The sequence below is a fragment of the Epinephelus lanceolatus genome, chromosome 21, assembly GCF_041903045.1.
Source record: "Epinephelus lanceolatus isolate andai-2023 chromosome 21, ASM4190304v1, whole genome shotgun sequence".
NCBI lineage: Eukaryota > Metazoa > Chordata > Actinopteri > Perciformes > Serranidae > Epinephelus > Epinephelus lanceolatus.
The window spans coordinates 19065118-19087418 of NC_135754.1; the positions used below are offsets into that span (position 1 = coordinate 19065118).

A 22301-nucleotide genomic window follows, 5' to 3' on the forward strand; every position below is an offset into this window, starting at 1 on the left:
CTGAATGTGAGCAAATCCCAGCAGCCAGATTTTACTATCTGGCAGAAAGTCTTCCTACAGGAGCAGACAGTACATTAATGCTCATGGTTTTGTGGTTGTGAAATGAATGTTCAACAACCACAGCTGGATGTTATGCTGGAGTGATAATGGAGTGTCTGCATATTTTATTCGAGTGTCTACATATTTTCGGCCATGTAATGTAATCACATAGACTCATAAGTGTATTTCCAAAACCCTTGAATTATTTCTTTCACATTTTTTGTTGTATTTGTTTTAATGGACTGTTAGGGGCTGCCCTCTGAAAGTTGATGTTGCTAATCTTCATTCTTAGACCCCTCATTTTGCTAAAATTCTCTAATTTGAGCGGTCATTTTTAGTTGTTTGTCAGTTACTTCAGTACGTTAGTGTACCTCTGAGGATGTTATTGCCCCTAGATGTAGCTGCAGAGTGAGCACTCCTCGCTTTCATGCAGCTCTTTGGTACAGACAGCTGCGGACTCAGACCCAGGGTGAGTCTGAGTGAGATGGAGGCAGCTGCCCAGAGGAAGAGAATGTTTACCCAGTCAGACTCAGACAAAACAAACGCTAACATTGTTAGCGTTGTTAACACGCAATAGCTTGGAGGGCTAACTTGGCTTATTTACTATATAGCTTCTTTGCATATAACATCATTTGGTAGCGCTGTCGAGATGGAGGGCAGGCAGCTGTGCTCCATTGACTCTAATGTAATCGTTTCAGATTTCCCCCATTTTCAGGCTGGTTTTGTAGATTTGGAGATAAATGTTGTGTCTGGGGCACGTAGTGTATTAATGATACTCGTTACCTGGAGAGGTCAGAAAAAGATATACGTTTCTTCCCTGCTCCAAAACCAAAATCAAACCCTGAAAAGTGTAGGGTTAGCTAGCTAGCTACTGAAGATATAGCCTATTGAATGTATACACATGCTGCTTTTGCTTTTTAATGATTTTAACAGTGAAAAAAAGATGTCATCACAAAGGGGCGGGGCTTAGCGAAAGGTCAAATATAATGTGATATTACAACTTCTCCGTGTTTTTAGCCATGACCCAGACTTCATATTAATGGCATTTCAGGTAAAAATAGTCGCTAAAGTTAGCATATATTAACATTACCTAGTAATATTAGCCTGAAAGGGGTGCATCCATATACAGAGTTAAAAGGCAGTTATCAGTCAGTGTGGCGTTAGCACCGTTAGGAGCTCTGGAGGACGAAGTAATTTGTTATGACACTCAAAGGGATGAATAGTCTAATATTGGTATTGAACAGCAACATCTGACTCGACTGACATAATTCAGTCGGGTACAGCCAACTCTACAGTTTGCTGTTCTGAATTTACTTTTTTTTTTACTTTTTTTCTACTTTTGTCTTTTGTGTTATTGCCATTTGTAAGTATAAAGTATAATGTTTGGCTGTAAAACGCCTGCCTCGGTATATTTCTCTCTGACAACGCTCATAAACACATTTCAAGGATCCTTGCTGTAAATATTTATGATTCTGTGTTTATGTCGCAGGAAAACCTGCCTATTATTTTCTGTTTACTCTCAAATATCAATATCAGTCAGTGTTTTGTCCAGCAGCTTCTGGGACACATCTGTTTGGCTCTAACGATGCTACAGAGATTGTACAGACACATTTGTTGTTTTGTATGTATGAGACCCAGGTGTGCGGTCGTCATCGCTGTACTAAATATCGATATTTTAACGTCTCCTTGTTAGCCTGTAAACAATTTCCTGCCTCCCCTCTTTTTCTCATTTCCACCTTTCCCCCGCTTCCTACGTTAAAAGATGAGGTTGTGAGTCACACAAGGGACCCTAATATATTGAATTTTACTGTACCCTCAAGTAATTCATCTGTCTTAAACTCTCATTTCCCTCTTTCCTTTCTTTTAGTCTGTCTTTCCTATCCTGCCTTTTTATTCCTTCTGCCCCCCCGCCCCCCCCGTCTCTTCTTCTCACAGGAGGTGGATGCTCCAGACAGATGTTAAAGTGTTTGGTCTGGTCAGGCTTCACGCGACGCAGGGCCACCCGCGATTCCCCGATGAACTCATTATGTGTCAGCTTGTCTTCGTCGCACACTGACACCCTGGGAGCGAGAGACAGAGGGGGGGGGGGTACAAAAAGGAGGAAGGTGGGGAGAGAAGGAACGTGAAGAGTAAGTGAAGCTGATTAATGAGGCAGAGTAAAATATAGACGTATGAATGTGTGAGCAGGGTGAGAAAGTTAGTTAAACAACGTCGCATATGACTCATAATTATTCCTAATGCTGTGGAAACATTATAATGAGAGAGGGAAACTGTTGACATGGACCTGACCTGAATAGAAGAAAAACCTACGTATAGATCCAGCATCTGCGTTCGCACACTGTACAAGTAATTACCATTTTCCCTGCTGTGGGAATTTAAATAGTGTGAAAGTGCATCATGCAAGGTTAAGTCAATCCATATTCATGGGGCTGGCAAACGTTTACACCATTACGCCATGATGTCACCCGAAATGCATAACTGGGTGGGAGCAACAGAGAGGAGTGAGGGAGATGGAGGCTGGTTGTGTATGTAAAATCAAAAGCCGCAGCGAGGGATGGAGTGATGTGGGTGAGAAGGAGAGATAAGACGAAAGCATTTATTTAAATCTGTGAGTGTGTGTGTGAGGACTTATTAATGCGCACAAATGTGCATGACTATACTGTAGGCAGAAGTGGAAAATCAGTATGCTACTACAGGTTAGACATCCGGTATGATTGCCTCTTTCTGTGCTTTATGTAAATGTGAATGAAAGACACACGATGACGAGAAGAAAACCCCAGAATGCAATCTGTCAGAGAAGTTTTATTCGTCTTCTAACTTAATTCACGGCCACAGGAGTAAAATATCTCAGTCACCTGCTGCCTTCAGGTTCCGGTAATAAAACATGGTAATGCAGAAATGAAGAAGGTGCAAGGGGCCAGTTGCCTGGGGACGCCAGATATGTGTCAGCGTCCCCCGAGCCGAGTAGCTTATGAGCCCTTCAGAATCCAATGGCAGCAAAAAATGGGAAGAATGAAAATGGAAGAAAGAAAAAGGCTGTGGGGAGAGGCAGAGAAAGAATAAAGAGAGATGAAATCAGTCAGAGCTGAGAGGTGAAAGACGGCCTGTTAGATGTATGAGTAAAGGACGGCTGCGATGAAAAGGGCTTGAGGATGGAGAGTGGTGAGCGTGTACGATAGGTCAGAAAGTCAAGTGTGAAGCGTAGAGTCATACTGTGACATGGATGTACGGTTTCTACAGTTACACAGCAGGCGGTAACATACACATTATACTGTCGCTGTGACTGCTCGCATTTTCGACTACATCAAGAAGATTTTATAATGCCGTTGAAGCAGGGTGATTAATCTAATCAGCACCAGCTGTCACCAACTTTAAATGTCCATGTCAGACGTAACTACTGAAGATGTTCACTGGTACTGTTTAACACAGTGTAATTTAAAGGCTTTTTGAAATGTCTCAGTTGACGATATAGTCGCTCTTACAGAAGATAATTTCTGCCGGGAAAAAAATGAGTGGAAAGTTAGATATGACAGCAATGAAAATAAAGTAAAACTTTAGTCTAATAACTCAAAATTAAGAGACATGCATCAAAAAGTTGACTTAGTATCTCATAGTTTTGTCCCCCCTACTCCAAGAAATCATGTTTGTCTATCCATCCATCCATCCATCCATTTTCAACTGCTTTTCAGACATTAGGTCGCAGGGGCAGCAGGCCTAGCAAAGCACCCCAGACGTCCCTCTCCCCAGCAACACTTTCCAGTTCCTCCTGGGGCACCCCAAGGCGTTCCCAGGCCAGATGAGATATGTAATCCCTCCAGTGTGTTCTGTGTCTGCCCCGGGGCCTCCTGCCAGTGGGACGTGCCCAGGAGGTGATGAAACGGCATGTTCAGGGCCAGAGTACCTTGCCCAGTATGGGGATTCTGGGGCCCCCCTCCGGAGCCAGACCTGCGGGGAGCTCGCCAACGAACGTCTAGTGGCTGGGCCTTGGGTCATGGGACTCGGTCGGGCTCACCCCAAATGACTAACATGGAGCCACCACCCTGTGGGCCCAGCACCTGCAGGGACTGGCACAGGGGTCGGGTGCCTGTCGGGGCGGGGATACGGGCATGCTGACCCTTGGTGTTGCAGAAATTATTTTTGTATATCACTAAGTTACATTTATAATTACGTTGTGGTGACAATTACAATTAGCTTAAATGGACCTATGTTATTAATGATGTAATGACCAAAAACCACATTAAGTTTTACTAGCTGCAGTATGGTACATTGCACTTTACTACAGTTTTGGACCGGGCTCTGCGCCCACCAAACTTCCATAAATCAGTTCCATATAGTGAAAAAGTTGACAGACCAATAGCCTACAGACAGCTGTGAATTAAAGCTATAGTGCGTAACTTCTACAGGTCCGTAAATGTCCGTTTCACCCAAGCCACTGCTAGAGGAGATGACACAATGCTGATTAAGCCGATCGGCTCCTCTAACTTCTCGCGTATTTTTCAATATATATCATTTTTAGTATGCGTGTCGACCAGCGACATTCCCGCGCTGGCACACAGGAAATGCTTCCTCACAACAAGAAGGGAGGGAGAGGAAGAGCGGAGAGTATCATAGCAAGAGGTAGAGTGCAGGTAGAAAGAGAAAGCAACATGGTGGAGAAGCGGCCGAGACACGGTTCAGAAGTGGATCCTACCACAAAGGCAAGTGTTACTCTGTGTACATGGAAGTGCCGCCGGCTTATTAGTTGTAATAACGCATTATCCGCTAGGAGGCGACAGAAGTTACGCACTATAGCTTTAAATAAAAGACATGATAAGGATGGTAAATCATGACTTCCTGTCATCATGAGGCCATTTGTCAGTGGACACACTGCAGTTTGGTGCAGATGCTGGTTTGAAGTTTGAAGCAGAAACATTAACAGAGCTGTGCTTTTTTATAGTTTAGAAAAAGTGGTGTAAAAAAAGAGCCTTGCCCTTTTTCAAACAGTGGCATATCTCGTGGTTACATTGAGTTCTGGTCGAATGAAGCTGCTGTCAGTGGAGAAATTGGAAAACCTCCCTTTACGGTGATGGATTTCTTCCTGTATTGAAAGTGTTGAAACTCTGAAAAAAATTGCAGGTCTGAGAGGAAACCCTGCTGTTTAAGCTTGCAGATACACCAGAAGGAGTCTGGCTTTTGAATTTTAAGGCACTATAAATCACTTTTTATGCACCAGGGTTGTGTGAAGAAACGACACAAAAATGCAAAATACGCACCTGTGAATATTTAGCATCAAAACTAATCATGTCATCAGTGATGCAAATTTGCGAGAGTTGCAGCACCTGTTCAATAAAATGTGCATAGATTTGCAAAATTTGCAACAACTACCAGGATCCTATTGACCCAGAGCAGTGTCTGTCAGTCTGTATGGTTACCGTATAGCCGAAGCTGCTGTGAGCTTCTCTTAAGTTTCTCTTAAGCAAAATTTGAGTTCCCTTGGGTGAACAGACATGCAGTATATATGTTAAGGGCTTTTATTATGAAAGATAAGAATGGAGTAGAGCCTCTGCTCCTCCACATCGAGAGGAGCCAGTTGAGGTGGTTCGGGCATCTGGTAAGGATGCCTTCCGGACGCCTCCCTTGGGAGGTGTTTCGGGCATGTCCAACCGGGAGGAGACCTCGGGGCCGCCCCAGAACATGCTGGAGGGACTACATCACCCGGCTGGCCTGGGAAGGCCTCGGGGTTTCCGCGGAAGAGCTGACAGAAGTGGCAGGGGAGAGGACTGTCTGGGCTTCTTTGCTGAGGCTGCTGTCCCCGCGACCCGGACCCGGATAAGCGGAGGACGACGACGAAGAATGGAAGAAGTGGATCTGCTGTGCTGCCTTTGTCAAGAAGACAGTGAAGTTTGCCATTTTGGTTCAGACTACGGAGTGTCCATGAAGCTTTTTCATAGTTCTCATAAGTATAGGCATGACGTGATTGGTGGATGCCTCTGTTCACGGTGCGAAAGCTCTGAAAAATTAACCTTGCTCTGATAATAAAGGTATATTCCTTTTTGCTGCGTAATTTGTGAGAAAGTACTCATGACAAAAACATCAGTTTTAGTAAATTATTGACGTGCGAATTAGGGCTGCCCCCTAATGGTCAACCAAATGTTAGTCGATCAGAAAGGTCATTAGTTGGCAAAATTTCATTGGTTGCTAAGACGCAAAAAAAAAAAAGTAATGTGAAACTCTATTAGGAGCTGCGCCTTGTCAAAATAAATCAAAACCTATATGACTGGACCCTGTGGGAATTTAATTTAAACTTGTAAGTAGCTACATGCCCATTAGCCACAATCATTACTGCTTTGCCGACAGCGTCATTAACAGGCGGGTCACTCAGTGTGTGACGTGCACTTGTAGATAAAATATAGGCCTGTATTAATGAAGGTTCATTAGTACGGTTTTGTATTTCTCTGTAATGTAGCACAGTGTTAACAATGTTACTGATACTATTCTTTCTCACACCTTCAACTCAAACCATTGTGTTGCCCCGCCCAAAATATATCATTTAATAATTAAATTAAAATCTTAAACATGCGGGCGACTAGTCAACTAATGGCCATACATGATGACTACTGGTCGACTAGGAAAAGTCTTAGTCGGGGGCAGCTCTAGTGCGAATTTAGTTAATTTCTGTGTGTTTAGAAAAGCATACTACAAGACAACTACTGACTCTAAAATGTATGGATATCTGCAACAGCTGTTTATTAAAAGTGTGAAGGGTGTTAACTGTCAAGGCCCAGACACAACAAATCGACACCAAGAGCTAGGGGCAACGAAGGCCAACTTTTGCGCTGCCTAATGTCGCCTGTGTCTTGGCCAAAAAGTCGACAGCCAGCAGCCAACCATCACATACATTCTGTGCCTGCAAGAGAGAAATAACTCTTCACACCAGCAGGCAGCGGTTGTGTGCATTCGTCATTAAAAAAGGGAAACAAGAAGACCAACAGAATGGGTTCAAGACGCTAGTTAGCCAGTTAGCACAGTACAGCACAATCTGTGTGCTAGTGGACAAAAACATAGTTACCAGTAGTCTCTGTTAAAGAGTTCAGTGACTAAAAAAAAATATCGTACCTTATACAACAAGTTTGTTTCGATCTCACGTCCTCTTGACTTAAGCTGTTTGTTTACTTGCCTCACTTCCTTTTCTCTTCCCGTGCGCTAACCTGTGTTGCCAGTCAGGGGGATTTCATTCACAGATGGGCTTTGCTGTGCAGATTCAACATGCTGAATCAGCCAAAATAAAGCTGACAAGGGCCAAGTAGTGCCAACAGTGCAGGATGCACCGAAAAAACTAGGGCACAAACAGTGACCAACACCCGACCATCGGCTTTGTGTGTCAGGGCTGTAAAGGGTTGGAATAATACTTCATAATTTACCCTAACAGTTTTATTACATCTATTACACAATCCAGATTTACGTGGATGTAAAAAAGTGATGAAATTGTCACATTGTTGACATTTTCAAATGTCAGTGCATTGCAGTGTGTGAAGTCAACATGTTTAAATGTTTCATTGGGTTAAACTTCCTCTGCTGAATTAACAGTGTCGAAGGCCGGTTGCAGGGCCAGTTTCTCTGATTTCCCCCGAGAGATCAACCGTCGATCCTATTTAAATCCCACGCCCACGTGCGCAGTGGCAAAGTTTTAGTCACAGGCAGAGACAATTCGCAGCTTTTGTCACCTCTGGAGGGGGTCAATGAAATTAAAACACCCCGTGGTGCTTAGTCTGACCTCAATCTGTCACTGCGACTTGGAAAGAGAGGAAGGCAGGGAGACAGACAGAAAGAAAGACAAAAAAAAGGGAAGGTTTAGAAAGAGTGAGGGGAGATCTTTTCTGATCCCAGTGGACAGGAGAGACGTGAGGATGGGGAGGAACGAAGGTGAGGTGACAGAGGGGGATCAAAGGATCAGCGATAGGAGAGAGAAGAGAAAGGATAGGAGAGAGAAGAGAAAGGATAAAGGCCTGTGATTGAGATAGACGATAAGAAATCCTTTGTAAGCAATAGTCAGCGTACTGATGGACTCGACAGAGCAGAGAGGCAGGAAGTGAAGGAGACATAAATAGCCAGACATAAAGCAAACATTTACCTGAGTGTTTTGCGGTACATGTCTTCCTCGGTGATCCCACAGTAGGTGAGCGTCTCGTTCCACACAGGGTTCAGCGTGTTGCGAACGGTCTTGGTTTTCAGTTTATTGGCCTGTGCATCACAGCAGAGAGGAGCGGGAAACAATCTCAGAGCTGCAAACAGCAAAAAAAACCTCAAAGGAAAAACAACTTCTTACTGGCGACAAGGTGATTTTGTTTTAGGGCAGATTTACCGAGCCGCACATGCACTTTGGTGATGGAGCTCAATATTATAGCTGAACAAAGTGTGAACTCAAACAGGTTACTCAAAGTCCTTTTAAATTGTAGAAGAACGCGGGGAAAAAGCCATGTCCTGATAATAAAATCAGACCTTGCAGGCTCCTGGCAACAGGTGCAGCTTGACATAAGGATCGGCCAAACCGTTGAAATCCATGGGCTTCAGACCCTAATACAGAAGAGTGTGATGAGAGAGATATAAAATAATTGATTGAGAACATTGTGCAAACTGCCAACACCAGTAATGAAATGTTAAACGATTACCAGACAGAGAGGTGAGGAGTTCATTTGCAAATTAAATCTAAAGCACAGCAGTAGAGGGAGGAGGAGGAGGAGTTTTACTTTCAGATAACCATTTAGTGCAGAGGATATACTACCAATTTAAATACCTAATCTAAAAGTTGGAGTCTGTAACTTTTTTAATTTGTTTCTCTTACATTAGTGAAACAAAAAGCTGTTCAGCTGTGTTTCATTGTATATCTAGAAAAACAGGCTTTTATTATGATTTGCAGTGATTACACCCAGTTACAAAACTTTTAAGTTAGAGTTAGAAATAAAAAGGAACCCAGATTAAGAGTTTGCAGCCACGCTACAAGCTCTCTGAGGTAAATGCTTGAGGTAAATGCTAACATGCTTACAATGATGATGCTAACATGTTGATGTAGACAGTGGTTCCCAACTAGTGGGTCACAGGTCCATTCTGAATTCAAGTTTGTATAAAACACACTTCATTTTTAAGTAGAATGAATTTCTGGCACAGAGCTTTTATTTTCAAGTGCCCTTACTGCTGTAGAGTGAGTGACTAACGGACAGCTACTTGGAAAGAGACAGCAAACTAGCTCGGCGACATGGCCAAACGCAAGTATGACACTGAAGATATTTAACTGTGTGGACCTTGAGCTAATGACTAAGGAGAAATCTGGACTCTGAAGCTGGAGCAGTTGGATGTAGGAGGTATAATGTTTCCATGTGCCATGTTCATAGTCTTAGTTTAGGGTTAGTCCATGTCAAATCAGAGAGAGGTTTTTTGTTCACATTTAAGATTGTGTTGAAACTTTCTGTGTGCTGTGTGAAATATTCTGGCTGAATTTTGAGGATCGCATTGTGTTCTGCCACAGGGAATTATGTCATTTTTTCCCCCTGAAAAAGTCCTTTGGGAGAAGTAATTTTTAAGGTTCAGTATCTTCAGACATAGAACTTCTAGCGCCATAAAATTTCTTAGGGGCACGGACAAAACAGTGCACAACGTAAATGATTGAAAAGCAGAAGCAGATGTCATATTTTACATTACTGGCCCTTGAAAATAGAAAAACAGTATAAAATGTGTGGTTTTGAGGCCCCAGACAGCCCTCAGAATACATGCATATGGACATTTCTATATTTAAGGCTAAAAATACAGTATTTGATTGATGTTATACCAAACTTCAGGTGCTCTAACATAAGTAGAATCTGATATATGGCAAGTATGACAAGCCAGAGTCAATGCCAAAATAGCAATATGGACTCATTGCTAGGACCATGAAAACTTGTGTGAAAAGGTGTCTATAAGTTGGCATCTTGTGTAGTCACAAGTTCCTTCCTTGTTGTCTTCATGTTTAATTTAACAAGATTTGAGGGTTACTCTATATCAACAACTACCCATTATTCGATCTGTATTGAGCAACGAATACAGAAATTTAAACAACACAGCTGGCCAACGGCGTCTGTAGATGTTTGTTTGGTTGTATTTAGAGTGCTTTCACACCTGCCCTGTTTGGTTCGGTTCAGTTGAACTCAAGTTCGTTTGCCCCCTAAGTACGGTTCATTTGGGCAGGTGTGAACACAGCAATTACACTCTGGTGCGCACCCAAACCTTCTTGAAGAGGTGGTCTCGGTCTGGTTACAAACGAACTCTGGTGCGATGTTTGGGTTAAACATGAGCATGTTACAGTCCTGGAGGATTATTAATGTGCACCTCCTCCTGTACTGCCTTAATATGCACATTCAGCACATCCAATGCATCAAAACATTGTTTTCTAGTTGGAGCCACGCCTCGTTTTCAAACTGTATGGTTTGACTAAAATGAACAATGCAAGCAATATAGTCCACGATGACCAGCGCTAAAATCAACCTGCGTAGTTGTCCCTCCATTGTGACATTAGAAAGTGTCACATTTATCTTACAAGTCAACGTTTTGTGTACTTCCTGGATTTTTCCCGCATGGAAATTCTGACCAATCAAGAGCAGCTTTCTCACACAAGGCATTTGATCTGGTCCGCTTGTAAATGTTGCCGCTAGAACACAAATCAACTCTAGGCAATTATGCAACTTTGTAACAAAATGAGTCCATGATTCAGACCAAAGCAAGACAACTCTAGGTCTGAAAGCACCCTTAGATTGTGCCTTAAGCTGACCAAAATTCAATGTCAGGATGTCTAATGCCAACTTCAATTTGACGTAGAATACTAACTACAGATGATGTTGATATTTTGTTGGTTTGAAGTTGTGTTGTTAGGTAACCAAAATCCAACATCTGCAAAACGTCTCATGCCAGCGTTATCTTCGTGTAGAATAACGACATTTAGGCATAAGGTATGAAGAAAAATCCTCACAACAACATCCACGTCAGACATTTGAAATATCATCAACCCGATTTTCATTCCAAACAAAATTTTATGTCTTTCTGACATTGGGAGTCCCACGTCTCACGACATATTGATGTCCGTTGCCAGCTGGAAACTCACAATTAACTGCAGAAAGGAAGTGCTTAAAAGCCACTTCAGTTTCTCTGGTGGCTTTCCTATCCGGGTTGTTAGTCTTCTCCTCCTTGTGGTAGCTGTAGCTTGCATGGCAGACAGAGCATGTACAATCGGCACCCAACGGATATCATCTGATCGAGGCCGCTTATACATCCAATGACATAATCTTAATCAGGCGTCTCCAACCCTGCTCCTGCAGAGCAACCATAATCAATCACAGCTGACGCTATTAATCAAATGCACTAGAGCGGTCCCAGTTTTTTTTTTTTTTTTTTTTTTTTTTTTCCTGAGCTCAATATACGCATGGGTAGTCAACTGGGCATAATGAGCTTCGTATCTTGTTCAATTTAATCATGAAGACAACATGTAATTCTACACACAAAATGCCTACATACGTATAGACGCCTTCTGGAAATGAGATCACATCTCTATTTTGGCATCTAAAGATGGCAACAAATTGCAACCTTGGCTTGTCATATGTGTCATATCTGATGATGTAAGAACCCTTTAAATCTGACACATCAATCAAAGATTGTATTTGTTGCAGGACATACTGAAATATTCATCTGTGTAAACTTTGGTGAAGTGCCTGTTGCTCACAAAACGACCCATTTTGCACTTTACATTTTCAAGGGCCAATAATGAAAAATATGAGAGAAAAGATAGGGAGTGCTGCACAGGTTTAAGGCTCTGTGTAGTTGGTTGTTAAAAAAAATGAGGTGCTCTTCAAAGAATGGGCAAATAGTCACATAGAGATAAAAAACATCAACTCGCAGCTCACTTGGTGTAAAAGACCAGCACATACAGGCAGTCCAAAAATGCATTCGAGGCACTCTGAATGTAGTTAAAAATCCTGAGTGAGCTGCCCAGTCATTGTGTGTTATCTTTAAATGAAAAATATGACATCTGCCTTTGCCTTTCAGACATTTGGGTCTTCAGTACACCGTTTTGTCTCTACCCTCGGGCATGTTTTTATTTACAGGATAGCGATAGAAAAATGCTTTTTTGTGTCACCTGTTGAACACACAAATATGACCAATACAGAGGTAAATGAAATATTTACTCCCCACTGCGACTAGACAAACTACCTGTGTTGGCTCCAGTGGCGTTTTTAGAGGACAGTATTTACCTTTGCTCTCAGGACGGTGCAGTGTAAGGAACTGGTGGCTCTCTCGTACAGTAGATCAAACTCTAACGTCCCCAAGGAGGCTGGAAGGCAGTAGATAAAAATGCTTCAGTTCTTTTGGTAATTGCTTTTCAGCTGATGAGAACGATGGCAGGAAAAAAAAATAAGGACAATCGGGGAAAACTTTCTAACACATTGTAGACACTCAGAAGGACATTTTAACATAGTGAAAATGACATTCACTTTCGTGCTGGGAGTTAGATTAGAAGCGTAATGACACTCAGATATGAGAGGGGTATCAATCCACTCATATTACTCTCAGCAAGGAAGCAAATAAGTGTAATTCCCAAAATGTTCTTTTAAGACCACACTTTCAGGGTTCTCCTGTCAAAACAAATGAAATGGAAAACACTTTAAAGCAGCTGTCTTTAAACCATCTCATTAAAGAGAGAGTTCAGATTTTTTTGAGGTGGGGTTGTATGAGGTACTTATCCATTGTCAGTGTATTACCTAGGTCTACTGTCTATGTCAGTCAGCACGCCCTCACTTTGGGGAAGTGGTGGGAGTGCTGACATAGAAGACAAGCAATGTACTGCTGTGGACGGAGGCGGCAGCAGCAAAATGTATTTTAGCCACCTAAAAAAAAAGTCCCACCTAAAAGAATTTATAACAGTTTAAGTGTATGCTATATCAAAAGTATTTTTTACTGCTTTTTCCTTCTGTCAGACAGAGAAATTATTACCAGTTTCAGTTTCCAATCTATGCTTTCATCAAACAGCACAGTCTCACTGTGAAGTCGTTGAAATCTGGCGCTTACGCAGTGACTTGCGGCGTCAGAAACCAAAGAAAAAGGCGTCCTTTAACATTGGGAAGATACGCAGCCAGTTGCCGTTATACTTTAATGCCGCTCGGCAGTGCCATGGGGAAATGCAGCGGGCCATGGACCAAACTTAAGGCGCCGAAAAGCCGAGTGGGGCGGGTGGAAGGGGTTTTGGTTGGGTCCAACAAACACCGACTTTCACCCGAGAGAGCGGTGTTTGCGTCCTGTAAGATTCTGAAGCCTTTTCTCAATTGAGTCAGGTTTTGAAGAGAGCAGTATAACAGCTTCATTTCCCTGTCTGAAATTGCTTTCTGACCTCAAGGTAAAGCAGTTAAATTTTCTAAATAAAGCATACATGTAAACTGATATTGATGTTTTAATGTGCTATATCATTTGCAATTTGACTTGCAAGTTTCTTGAAGACATTTTGGCTCTCATCCAAGAGGCTTCTGTAGTTCTGAAGAAGAGGCTTCTTGGATGAGAGATGAGAGGCGAAACGTCTTCAAGAAACTCAAGTAAGTCCAGTTGCCTACGATATAGCACTTAAGATTACCATGACCTGGATGACTGAGAACCTTCACCGAACGTAGCTAGGATATGTTTTGCTGCTGTTCCCGTCCACAGCAGTACATTGTTTAGCCTCCATGTCTGCTTCTCCATACTGGAAGAGTGCTAACTGACATCTACTGTATGTAATACACTGGCTATGGATAAGTACCTCATACAGCCTCGCTTTGAAAGATCCAAACTATCCCTTTAAATTTTAGCACAAGCATTATCTTACGTTAGCTGGCTATCAGCTGGTAGAATATAAATGAGAAGCCTGCCTTTGTTTTGCGTCTGTGTGAAGTCAAAGACCCATGTTTCAAAGATTGCAAAGAATTTCGATGGTTAATCCATCAACTTTGATTTCTTTGAATCATTCCAGGCCTTTTGTCCCAAACCCACATCTGTGTTGGGTTCATTTCTATTCTTGGGCTCGAGCAGCTTCAGTGAAACCAGGTCGTTACTTTCAGGTGACTCACTGTTATCATCGCTGTCACAGCTGTCGATCTCGATGGAGGTGTCCATGCTGCTCATGGCTGACAATGAGCCCCCTCCGCCCGCCACTCCTGGTGACAGCAGACTGCTGCTCCCTCCTCCCCCGGTGGCCCCTCCACCTTGGCCCGCACTGCCAGGGCTGAGCGCGGTGGGAGCTGCCACCTGATTTGGCGAGAGCGGCTCGGAGAAGGAGGAAGTGGGTGACAGGCGAGGGAAGTAGGCAGAGATTTGGCGGATGGGGCGGATTGGGCCCGGGCATACGTCGATGGCCATGTGCTCCTGGATGGAGATGGCTAAACGTTTTCCTTTACGGACAGTCATAGGGCTGCAGGGGAAGAGACAGAGATCGATGGAGGGAGAGAAAAATCACATAACTTGACAGGCGATACAGTAATTGGAATTTCAGAATGCATTCAGCTGAAGACGGAGTGAAGACATTGATCCACAGATATGAGCTGTTGTTCTCAATTTCACCTCCAAGCAAAACAAGGTGAGCTAAGTGAGATGGCTGGTGATAAATAGGATCTTGTGTCTGGCCATCACTAAGATATCATCACACCTAAAAGGAGTTTCTCATTTTCCATACAGTCAAGGAGAACTTGTGATAGGAAGCGTTTATCTCAAACAGCTCTCGCACTGAAACCTCTTTCAACATAATTAGAACTCCTTTAAAAGAAAGACATTACTCATAAGATGACAAAATACAGCAGAGGATGTGCACAAATTTGCATTTCAATTGAATGCATCTGAATAATCTCAAGCCTATCAGCGAGAATAAAGGATAACGGACAATAGGGGTCTCCCCCGAATCCTAATCATCCTCTAAGAAATGGCAGTACGCGTGTGTGTGAGTGTGTGAGCCGCAGAGGCACATGTTATCTGAAGTGCTTAACAATCCTCCACAGACAGGCAGGTAATTACGGGATGAGGTCTTTACTGGCTGGAACACTCTTCAGAGTGCTCGGATGGAGGGAAGAGTCCCGGTTATTATTATATAAAGTTGTGGTAGCTGGGAGTGGAGTTGACCACGAGGCTGATGTGTCTGCTGTTCTCTTCCCGAAATAAAAAAGAGGGGGGTGGATTACAAATCTCTCACAGCTTTTGTTTTCTAAAGACAGCATGCCTTGAGGGGGCGTTCTGTCCTCAATACTGAACAAACCCCCCCCCGGACTACCTTCTGCTCTCTCTGCATTAATCGATTGAAACTGAGAAGTGAATATTTGCACTGTGAGTATTTGCGCTGCCGCTGTGTTGTCTGTAATTTGACTGCTGTGTTTAGAAATGTCAAAATGATAAAAATACCCGGGCTCAGAGAGCAACGTTTAAAGAAATATTTAGGAATAGTGGTCATATTGACTTGATGCTAGTGACGTAAAATAATCCTCACCGACAGACGGAGGGAACAGAAGGATGATCTCAAACCTGCCTCCATATTAAAGGAGCAGTTCAATATTCCCTTAGTCGCTCTCCTGCAGAGAGTGATGATACCAATTAAAAATCTATAGGGACAGACAGCTAATTAATAACCACTAATTAACAGTTACTGTGCTGAGAAATAGTCCCATGTCATATTTACACTCTGTAAAGATTATACCAACGAAGCATAACATGTTAATTAGCAAAATGTAGAAGTATTGGTAGGTGGATTTTGCTTCCCTTGTCCAGAGCCTTTCCTTTTTTCCATTTTTTATGCTGAACTAACCTGCTCCCAGTGTCAGGCAGTAACACATCACAAGTGACTCGACACAAGTAATGCATAACAGTAATAGTACTTTACCTGCTAAGGAGTAGTGTAATAAATTACCAATAAAATTTCAGTAATAATGTAACAGTTACTCCAAGAAAACATACTTATCACAACCTTTTTTTGGCATTGATTAGCATTGTTGCCTCACAGCAAGAATGTCCTGCTTCAAAAACATGGGGTGAGGGAGTTTGCATGTTCTCTCTGTGTCAGCATGGGTTTTCTCCGGGTACTTGGCTTCCTCCCACAGTCCACAGACATGCAGGTTAATTGGTGACTCTGAATTTCTCATAGGTGTGAATGTGAGTGTGAATTGTTGTCTGTCTCTATGTGTCAGCCCTGTGATAGTCTGGCAACCTGTCCGGGATGTAATGAATGAATGGACCTTACTTCTGTTGTCACCGCACCTAATGATTTGAAATCCAACAATCAATCATGTCTCCGGATTCATTTTCATTACAGTCGCGCATGCACGTCACAAAGCAGCAGGCTTGAAAGACCAAAAAGCTTACTTGGAAATGTTCCTGTTACTTTGATGATGACAAGAGCATTGTTGTTCCAGGTAGTGGTGCTAAGACTCTTTCCACTGTGAAAACACAGCCTCAAACCTCCTGAAACACCTCCTACAACAACACAACAACAACGTGAAACTCTTGGAAACACACCCCACCAAAGGTGAGCCCTCAGCGCTGCGGAGGATGGCTGTAGCCCCGCAGTGGCTAAACAACCAAAAGTGGATTTGAATTGTGGACAGCTGCAGGCGACAAGTGAGAACAAACTCAAGAGGCTTGTGGCTGGATATGTGTGGATGAAATGTGTCCTTTGTCCATGATTGACTCTCCTTCTATCAGACAGATCCTTGAGAAAAAATCGGTCAAAGGCAACAAAAATAATAATTTGAAAGCTGTCTAGATTTGGCTATGCTTCACGGCGATTACCCTGAAATTCACACAGAGACACACATGCGAAGTCTGATATCTCTGGAGAAAGAAATGACCAATTCAGTTAGGTGTTCTCTACCTGCTATTGTATATACTAATATTATAATATTTTCAAAAAAGTAACGAGTAATGTAACACTGCCTGCTGCTGGCTCTAGCTTCATATTTACAGCAGAGATATAAGAGAGGTATCGATCCTCTCAAAAAAGTTACATGGAACAAAAGTTTAAATGGAACACTTGTTTTTTTTCCTCCCAATTTATACAATTTTAAATGAAAGATCTTAGCTTTGTCTATGCTCAAAAAGGCTTCTCCCTCCCAAATTTTGGTTAAAATCTTGTTAAACTGTGTGTCTGTGAGGACTGCTGTTCTAATCCATCCACCTGACATGTTTGACTTCTGAAGATCACCGAGGTGGCGTGCCATGGGATGGTCATAATAATAAGGCCACACTAAAATGTGCGGTTTCATCTTGAAAAATTTAATTTATTAGGATTTAATATGACTTGCACTACAGATACCAGACAGTATCTTGGTGTGACGCCATCTGTCTCATGCAGTGCGACACATCTCCTTCACACCGAGCTGATCAGGTTGTTGATTGTGGCCTGCGGGATGTTGGTCCGGTCCCCATCAATGGCTGTGTGAAGCTGCAGGATATTGGCAGGCATTAGAGCACGCTGTCATGCACACCCATCCAGAGCATCCCAAACATGCTCAGTGCGTGACATGTCTGATGAGTATTCAGGCAGTGTATGAACTGCAGATGCAGATCATGCAGATGAGTTTCCCTGAGATGGTTTCTGATGGTTTGTGCAGAAATTCTTCAGATGTGTAATCCAGTTGTGGCATCAGATGTTCATTTGGCTGGTCCTGCAGGTGAGGAAGCTGTATGTGAAGGTGTGTGGTGTTACGGCCTTGTGGCCTTGTGGCCCTGTTTCCTGTGTACTGGTTGTGCTCTCTGTTGCAGGACTAATTGGTGCCTGATTGCCAACCAGGTGCACCTGGCTGGTGCACCTGCAGGATAAATGGACCCACCTACCCGGGTGCCAGTCCCTCTCTCTGACTTTCTATCACAGCAGACCTTTGTTCCCCTTTTTGCCTTTGTTAGCTTATGTTGTCGCACATACAACACACACCATACATTGTTCATAGCACTCACACCCTTACACACACTACTGATACTGATAGTCACACCCCATTCCTTCTTCAGCCTTTATTTAATAAATACTTTTGTTAAACTTTGATCAGTGCGTGCGCATCTCCCTCTTTTTGTTGCGGCTTGAGAGCCGGTTGTAACATGTGGTTATCAAGCTGGTTGAACATACTGCCAAATTCTCGGAAAATACATTGGAGATGGCGGATGGTAGTGACACAAACTCTCAGTTTAAAGGCAACAGCTCTGGTGGACACTCATGCAGTCAGCATGCCAACGGCACAATCCCTTGAAATGTACGACATCTGTGGCTTTGTGATGTGATAAAACTGCAGAGTGGCCTTTTATTGTGAGCATCCCAAGGCACACCTGTGTCGCAATCGTGCTGTTTAATCAGCATCTTCATATGCCTCAGGTGGATGGATTATCTTGGAAAAGAAGTGCTCACTAACAGATTTTTGTGACCAACATTTGAGAGAAACTTGTGACAAACGGGAGCAAAAACAAATGTCATTAATATTTTTGTTCAGTGTAGTTCATCTGCTTGTCGAAATGGTCATCAGAGCTGTATTTATTCCTCTTTGTCCCCTTCCTTCTGTTTGTGGGATCAAGACCAGTAAACAGATTAATTTCAGACCCTTCAGTCGCCACTTCCTGCAGCATAAAGTTAATATGACCAATGACGTCCTGGCGGAGAGTGTCAATGAAATTGTTGCCTCTGACTGTTGACCTTCAGCAGATTTACTGGCAGCGAGGGTCATTTGTCATGTACGGTCCAGTCTCCCTGCTGTGAGCACAACAGCAGGCGATCCGGCTTTTCCTTGGCTGGAGATGAAACAAACTTCTGAACCCGCACCGCAGCGTGTGCCAGCCTGAAAACTTCCTCCACTCGATTGACTGAGGGGGATTTTGACACACCACTGGCTCCGGAGCGGAACATGATGGACCTCCTGCCTTTTTTTTTTTTTAAATCAGCAGCAGCCATTTTGGTGCCACTGAGGACCACAGTGAGAAAATTGATGACTTCTGAAGTGCAGAACAAGCGGTCAGAGTTCATCGCTGCTCAATTAAGTGGCGCGGAGATAACGTCAGGCTCCTGCACTTTGGGACGAGACTCTGTGATTCTCATTACAACCACAGTTCTTACAAATATGGAGACAAACCGGTGCTCATCACAGCTACAGTGAATCATTTCAGCCTGGCACAACAATAAAACAACAGCAAAATAATCTTAAATTAAAGGGAAGATTGCCCGACATTAAGAAGAATGAGAAGGTGAAAACAAGGTAATGAAACTCCCAGTGATGAGGGTGATTACAGCCAGGATTGATTAAGAGATTAATTAACTTGGATGAGTGGATAATAATGATCAGCGGCTCTTCTGAGTTGCATATAATCCCTCAAAGCACACACAAATGCATTCACAAAGGAATGCCATCAAACATAAATGCAGATACACTTCCGTCAGATCATTAATTCCTCTCTCTCTGCACACACACACACACACACACACACACACACACACTATGCAGCTGTTGCAGGCTTGTGAGCGACTGTCTGTTGATATAATGTGCGCAGTCAGTCGCCTCCTAGTCCTGGCAGATGTGGCTGTAAGCTGAAGCTGCCCGACCACCACCACCACCACCAGCAGTCGTACAGCCCGGAGGCCTGGTGGCTCTCCCCTCGCGGGGAAGCAGAAGCTCATGGGGAGCTCATGATTGATCGCTCTCATGCTGCCAGCTGGAACCTCTCTCTCATCTTCTCTTTTCATCATCATCTTGTTGCTGCTCACACTCAAAATAACAAGGTAGAGATTTTACCTCACACTTCACAGATTTTTTTTTTATTTTTTTCTTCTTGACGCACTAAAGCTTGTTTACACACACGACTCTTACCCTCGGACCACACGCTTTAACTACTTTACATAATTCCTATAAGCTATAATTTAATCGTGGCACAACTTGCCAGCCGTACATACAGTAGCCCCGTGGCTGCCAGTTATGCAACCACATACGGTATTTCATGCGTGGCCCCGCTGCAAATATATTCCTGATGTTAAATAGGTTTTGAGAGGGAGGAATGAAGCTGGGAGTCAGGAATATCTTTGTGCAGCATGCGACCACCCCCCTCCTCTTTTAGCTCCTTCACTTTAAATTAGAGTCATATCACAGGCATGGGCGCTCCCTCTCTCAACCCCCCATTCTCTACCTTTTCATCTCCACCTTTAAATTCCATCTCCTTTCTTCTTCTGCCCTCTCCATCTCTGCCATTATCTCACTTTCTCAGACACCATTATTCCACCTGTAGGTGTGTTAGGATCTCTCTTCTCCCTCTCTGTCTCTCGCCTGCTCTCTCTTGGCTGGTTTCTTCTTCTCTTGTGTCCTACATACAATGGGGCCCCTGCAGCGGGCTCCGTTCACCTTTAAATAACAAGCTGCTGGCTGACAGGCAGATGGTATAGTACAGTGCCGCACACTGTAGCTACTCATTAGAGCTCGACAGTCGGCACATCGTTTTTTGCTAACCACAGTGACAGTGGGTGCTTGTCAATTAGAGCCCTGGTTATTTTCAGGCAGCCAGGGATGAGTAAACTTCACCGAGTGTGTGAGTGATGGTGTGTGTGTGTCATGTGACAGTGTGCGTTAGAAGGTGTGAAAGAAAAGTAAAGGAGCAAGTAAAAAGGTACAAGAACAGTCTGCCACGTGTTGCACCTGTCTGCCGTGTGAAGAAGATGCAGAATAAATGTGTCCATCTCTGTCTAGTCTCTACTGCATCTGCTTTTATTCTCTGATGCAGAAGAAAAAACAGACACGAACCAAACAGACGAGTAAAGTGAGGATAGAATGATAGTGATGGAGGGCGAGGGAGGAGGACAGAAAACATTTTTTCATAGCGTAAAACATAAAGGTGTATTTCATGCGGAAAAATAAAAAAATTGGAAAAAAAATCACAATCACTTTGCAGCAGATTCAACCAGCCTGCATTTCAAAATAAAAGAATAAAAAATGTGGACTTACCTCACTGATAGCGCGAGTGTGAAACTCCTCATAAAAAAAGAGGGGATTCCAGCGCGGAGAGGAGAGGGAGACTAACTAACAGGTGGCGAAGAGAGGAGCAGGAACTGGAGAGAGGAAAGAGGAGGAGGAGGAGGAGGAGGAGGAGGGGGGGGGGGGGGGAGACAAAGACAGAGAGGGAGGGAGAGAGTGAGCTCTACATGTATCATTAGAAATTAAATGCATGAATAGTTCAAGTTGATATAAAACGAGGAGCAGGAGGGGGGTGGGAGAGGACAGGCATGCTGGAGGAGGAAGAGGAGGAGGAGGATGGAAGGAGTCAAGAGGAAGAGAGAGAAGGAGAGACAGAGGCAGCGGGGAGTTCTTACTTGACAGTCTGTTGTGCATGTGACTGTTTTGCCTCACTCCCTCCTGCATCCCCCCACCATTACACACACACACACACACACACACACACTTGTTTTTTGTCACTTGGGAGGACATCACAGCCGTTGCATCCTTTCCTTGACGACTTAAACTAACCTTTAGGGATGAGGCTGATGATATACGTTTTTCTAAATTTCTTACATACAGATATTTGTAACAATAACAGCAGCTAATCATGTTATTAAATTGTGTAACTAAAATGCTAACAATGGAGGAAACCATCCTTAAATAATGTGTTAACACTCCCAAGTCAGGTTTTCCTCCTCTTACCATTCTGCCAGGGTTACATGAAGAGTTAAACCTCCGTATTTGCTGAAAGAAATATTTTAAAAAAACATAAATCAGCCATATCCCCCAATTTTACGGGGAGTTATGAGCTAGATTTATTACCTGGAAAATAATAGCCAGGGGGAGTGACTGTGCCCTGCTTCTTGAACTCTTTGTGTCACAAATAACTGCCAGTTTAGGTGCCATTTTGTGTTGACACCAAAATCTGCAAAAAAAAAGGTGCTGAGTGGATGAATAAACTGATGTTCATGAAGAAATAGTCCCAGTTCAGTCCAGTATTCCCTGGAATTAGGTCTATATTGGACAAACCCAAACCCTTCGCTAAGTCCCGCTCCCAGACGCACACTGACCAATCCTAACAAAGCATCGGGCCGGCTCAAACCAGACATGCTGCTTTTTCTTTTTAATGATTATAACAGTGAAAAAAAGACCGACCCTGCTGTACAGGAACCAGTGAAGGGAAGCAGGTAAACTCTGCTCATATTCAACCAGCTCTGTGTCATCACATTGTGCACAGATGAAAGTTGTTTGACTTCCCCTGGAGATCCCTGCCTGTCCGGCAGCAGAGGTCTGGGCACTGGCAGC

General features: G+C 43.3%; 1 protein-coding gene across 1 annotated transcript in view; it reads right to left on the reverse strand.

Annotated features, from left to right (window-relative positions):
• The window catches only part of LOC117247519 (double C2-like domain-containing protein alpha), a 43730-nt gene extending 22582 nt beyond the window's left edge, over positions 1 to 21148 (reverse strand). The window contains exons 1-6 of the mRNA XM_078163366.1: positions 21006 to 21148; positions 14133 to 14473; positions 12291 to 12370; positions 8518 to 8592; positions 8150 to 8259; positions 1973 to 2099 (exon numbers count right to left, since the gene is read on the reverse strand). Coding sequence (XP_078019492.1) covers positions 1973 to 2099; positions 8150 to 8259; positions 8518 to 8592; positions 12291 to 12370; positions 14133 to 14473; positions 21006 to 21037 — 765 coding nt within the window. The 5' untranslated portion in view covers positions 21038 to 21148. The remainder of the gene's footprint in view (positions 1 to 1972; positions 2100 to 8149; positions 8260 to 8517; positions 8593 to 12290; positions 12371 to 14132; positions 14474 to 21005) is intronic.
• Positions 21149 to 22301: the final 1153 nt, after the last annotated feature.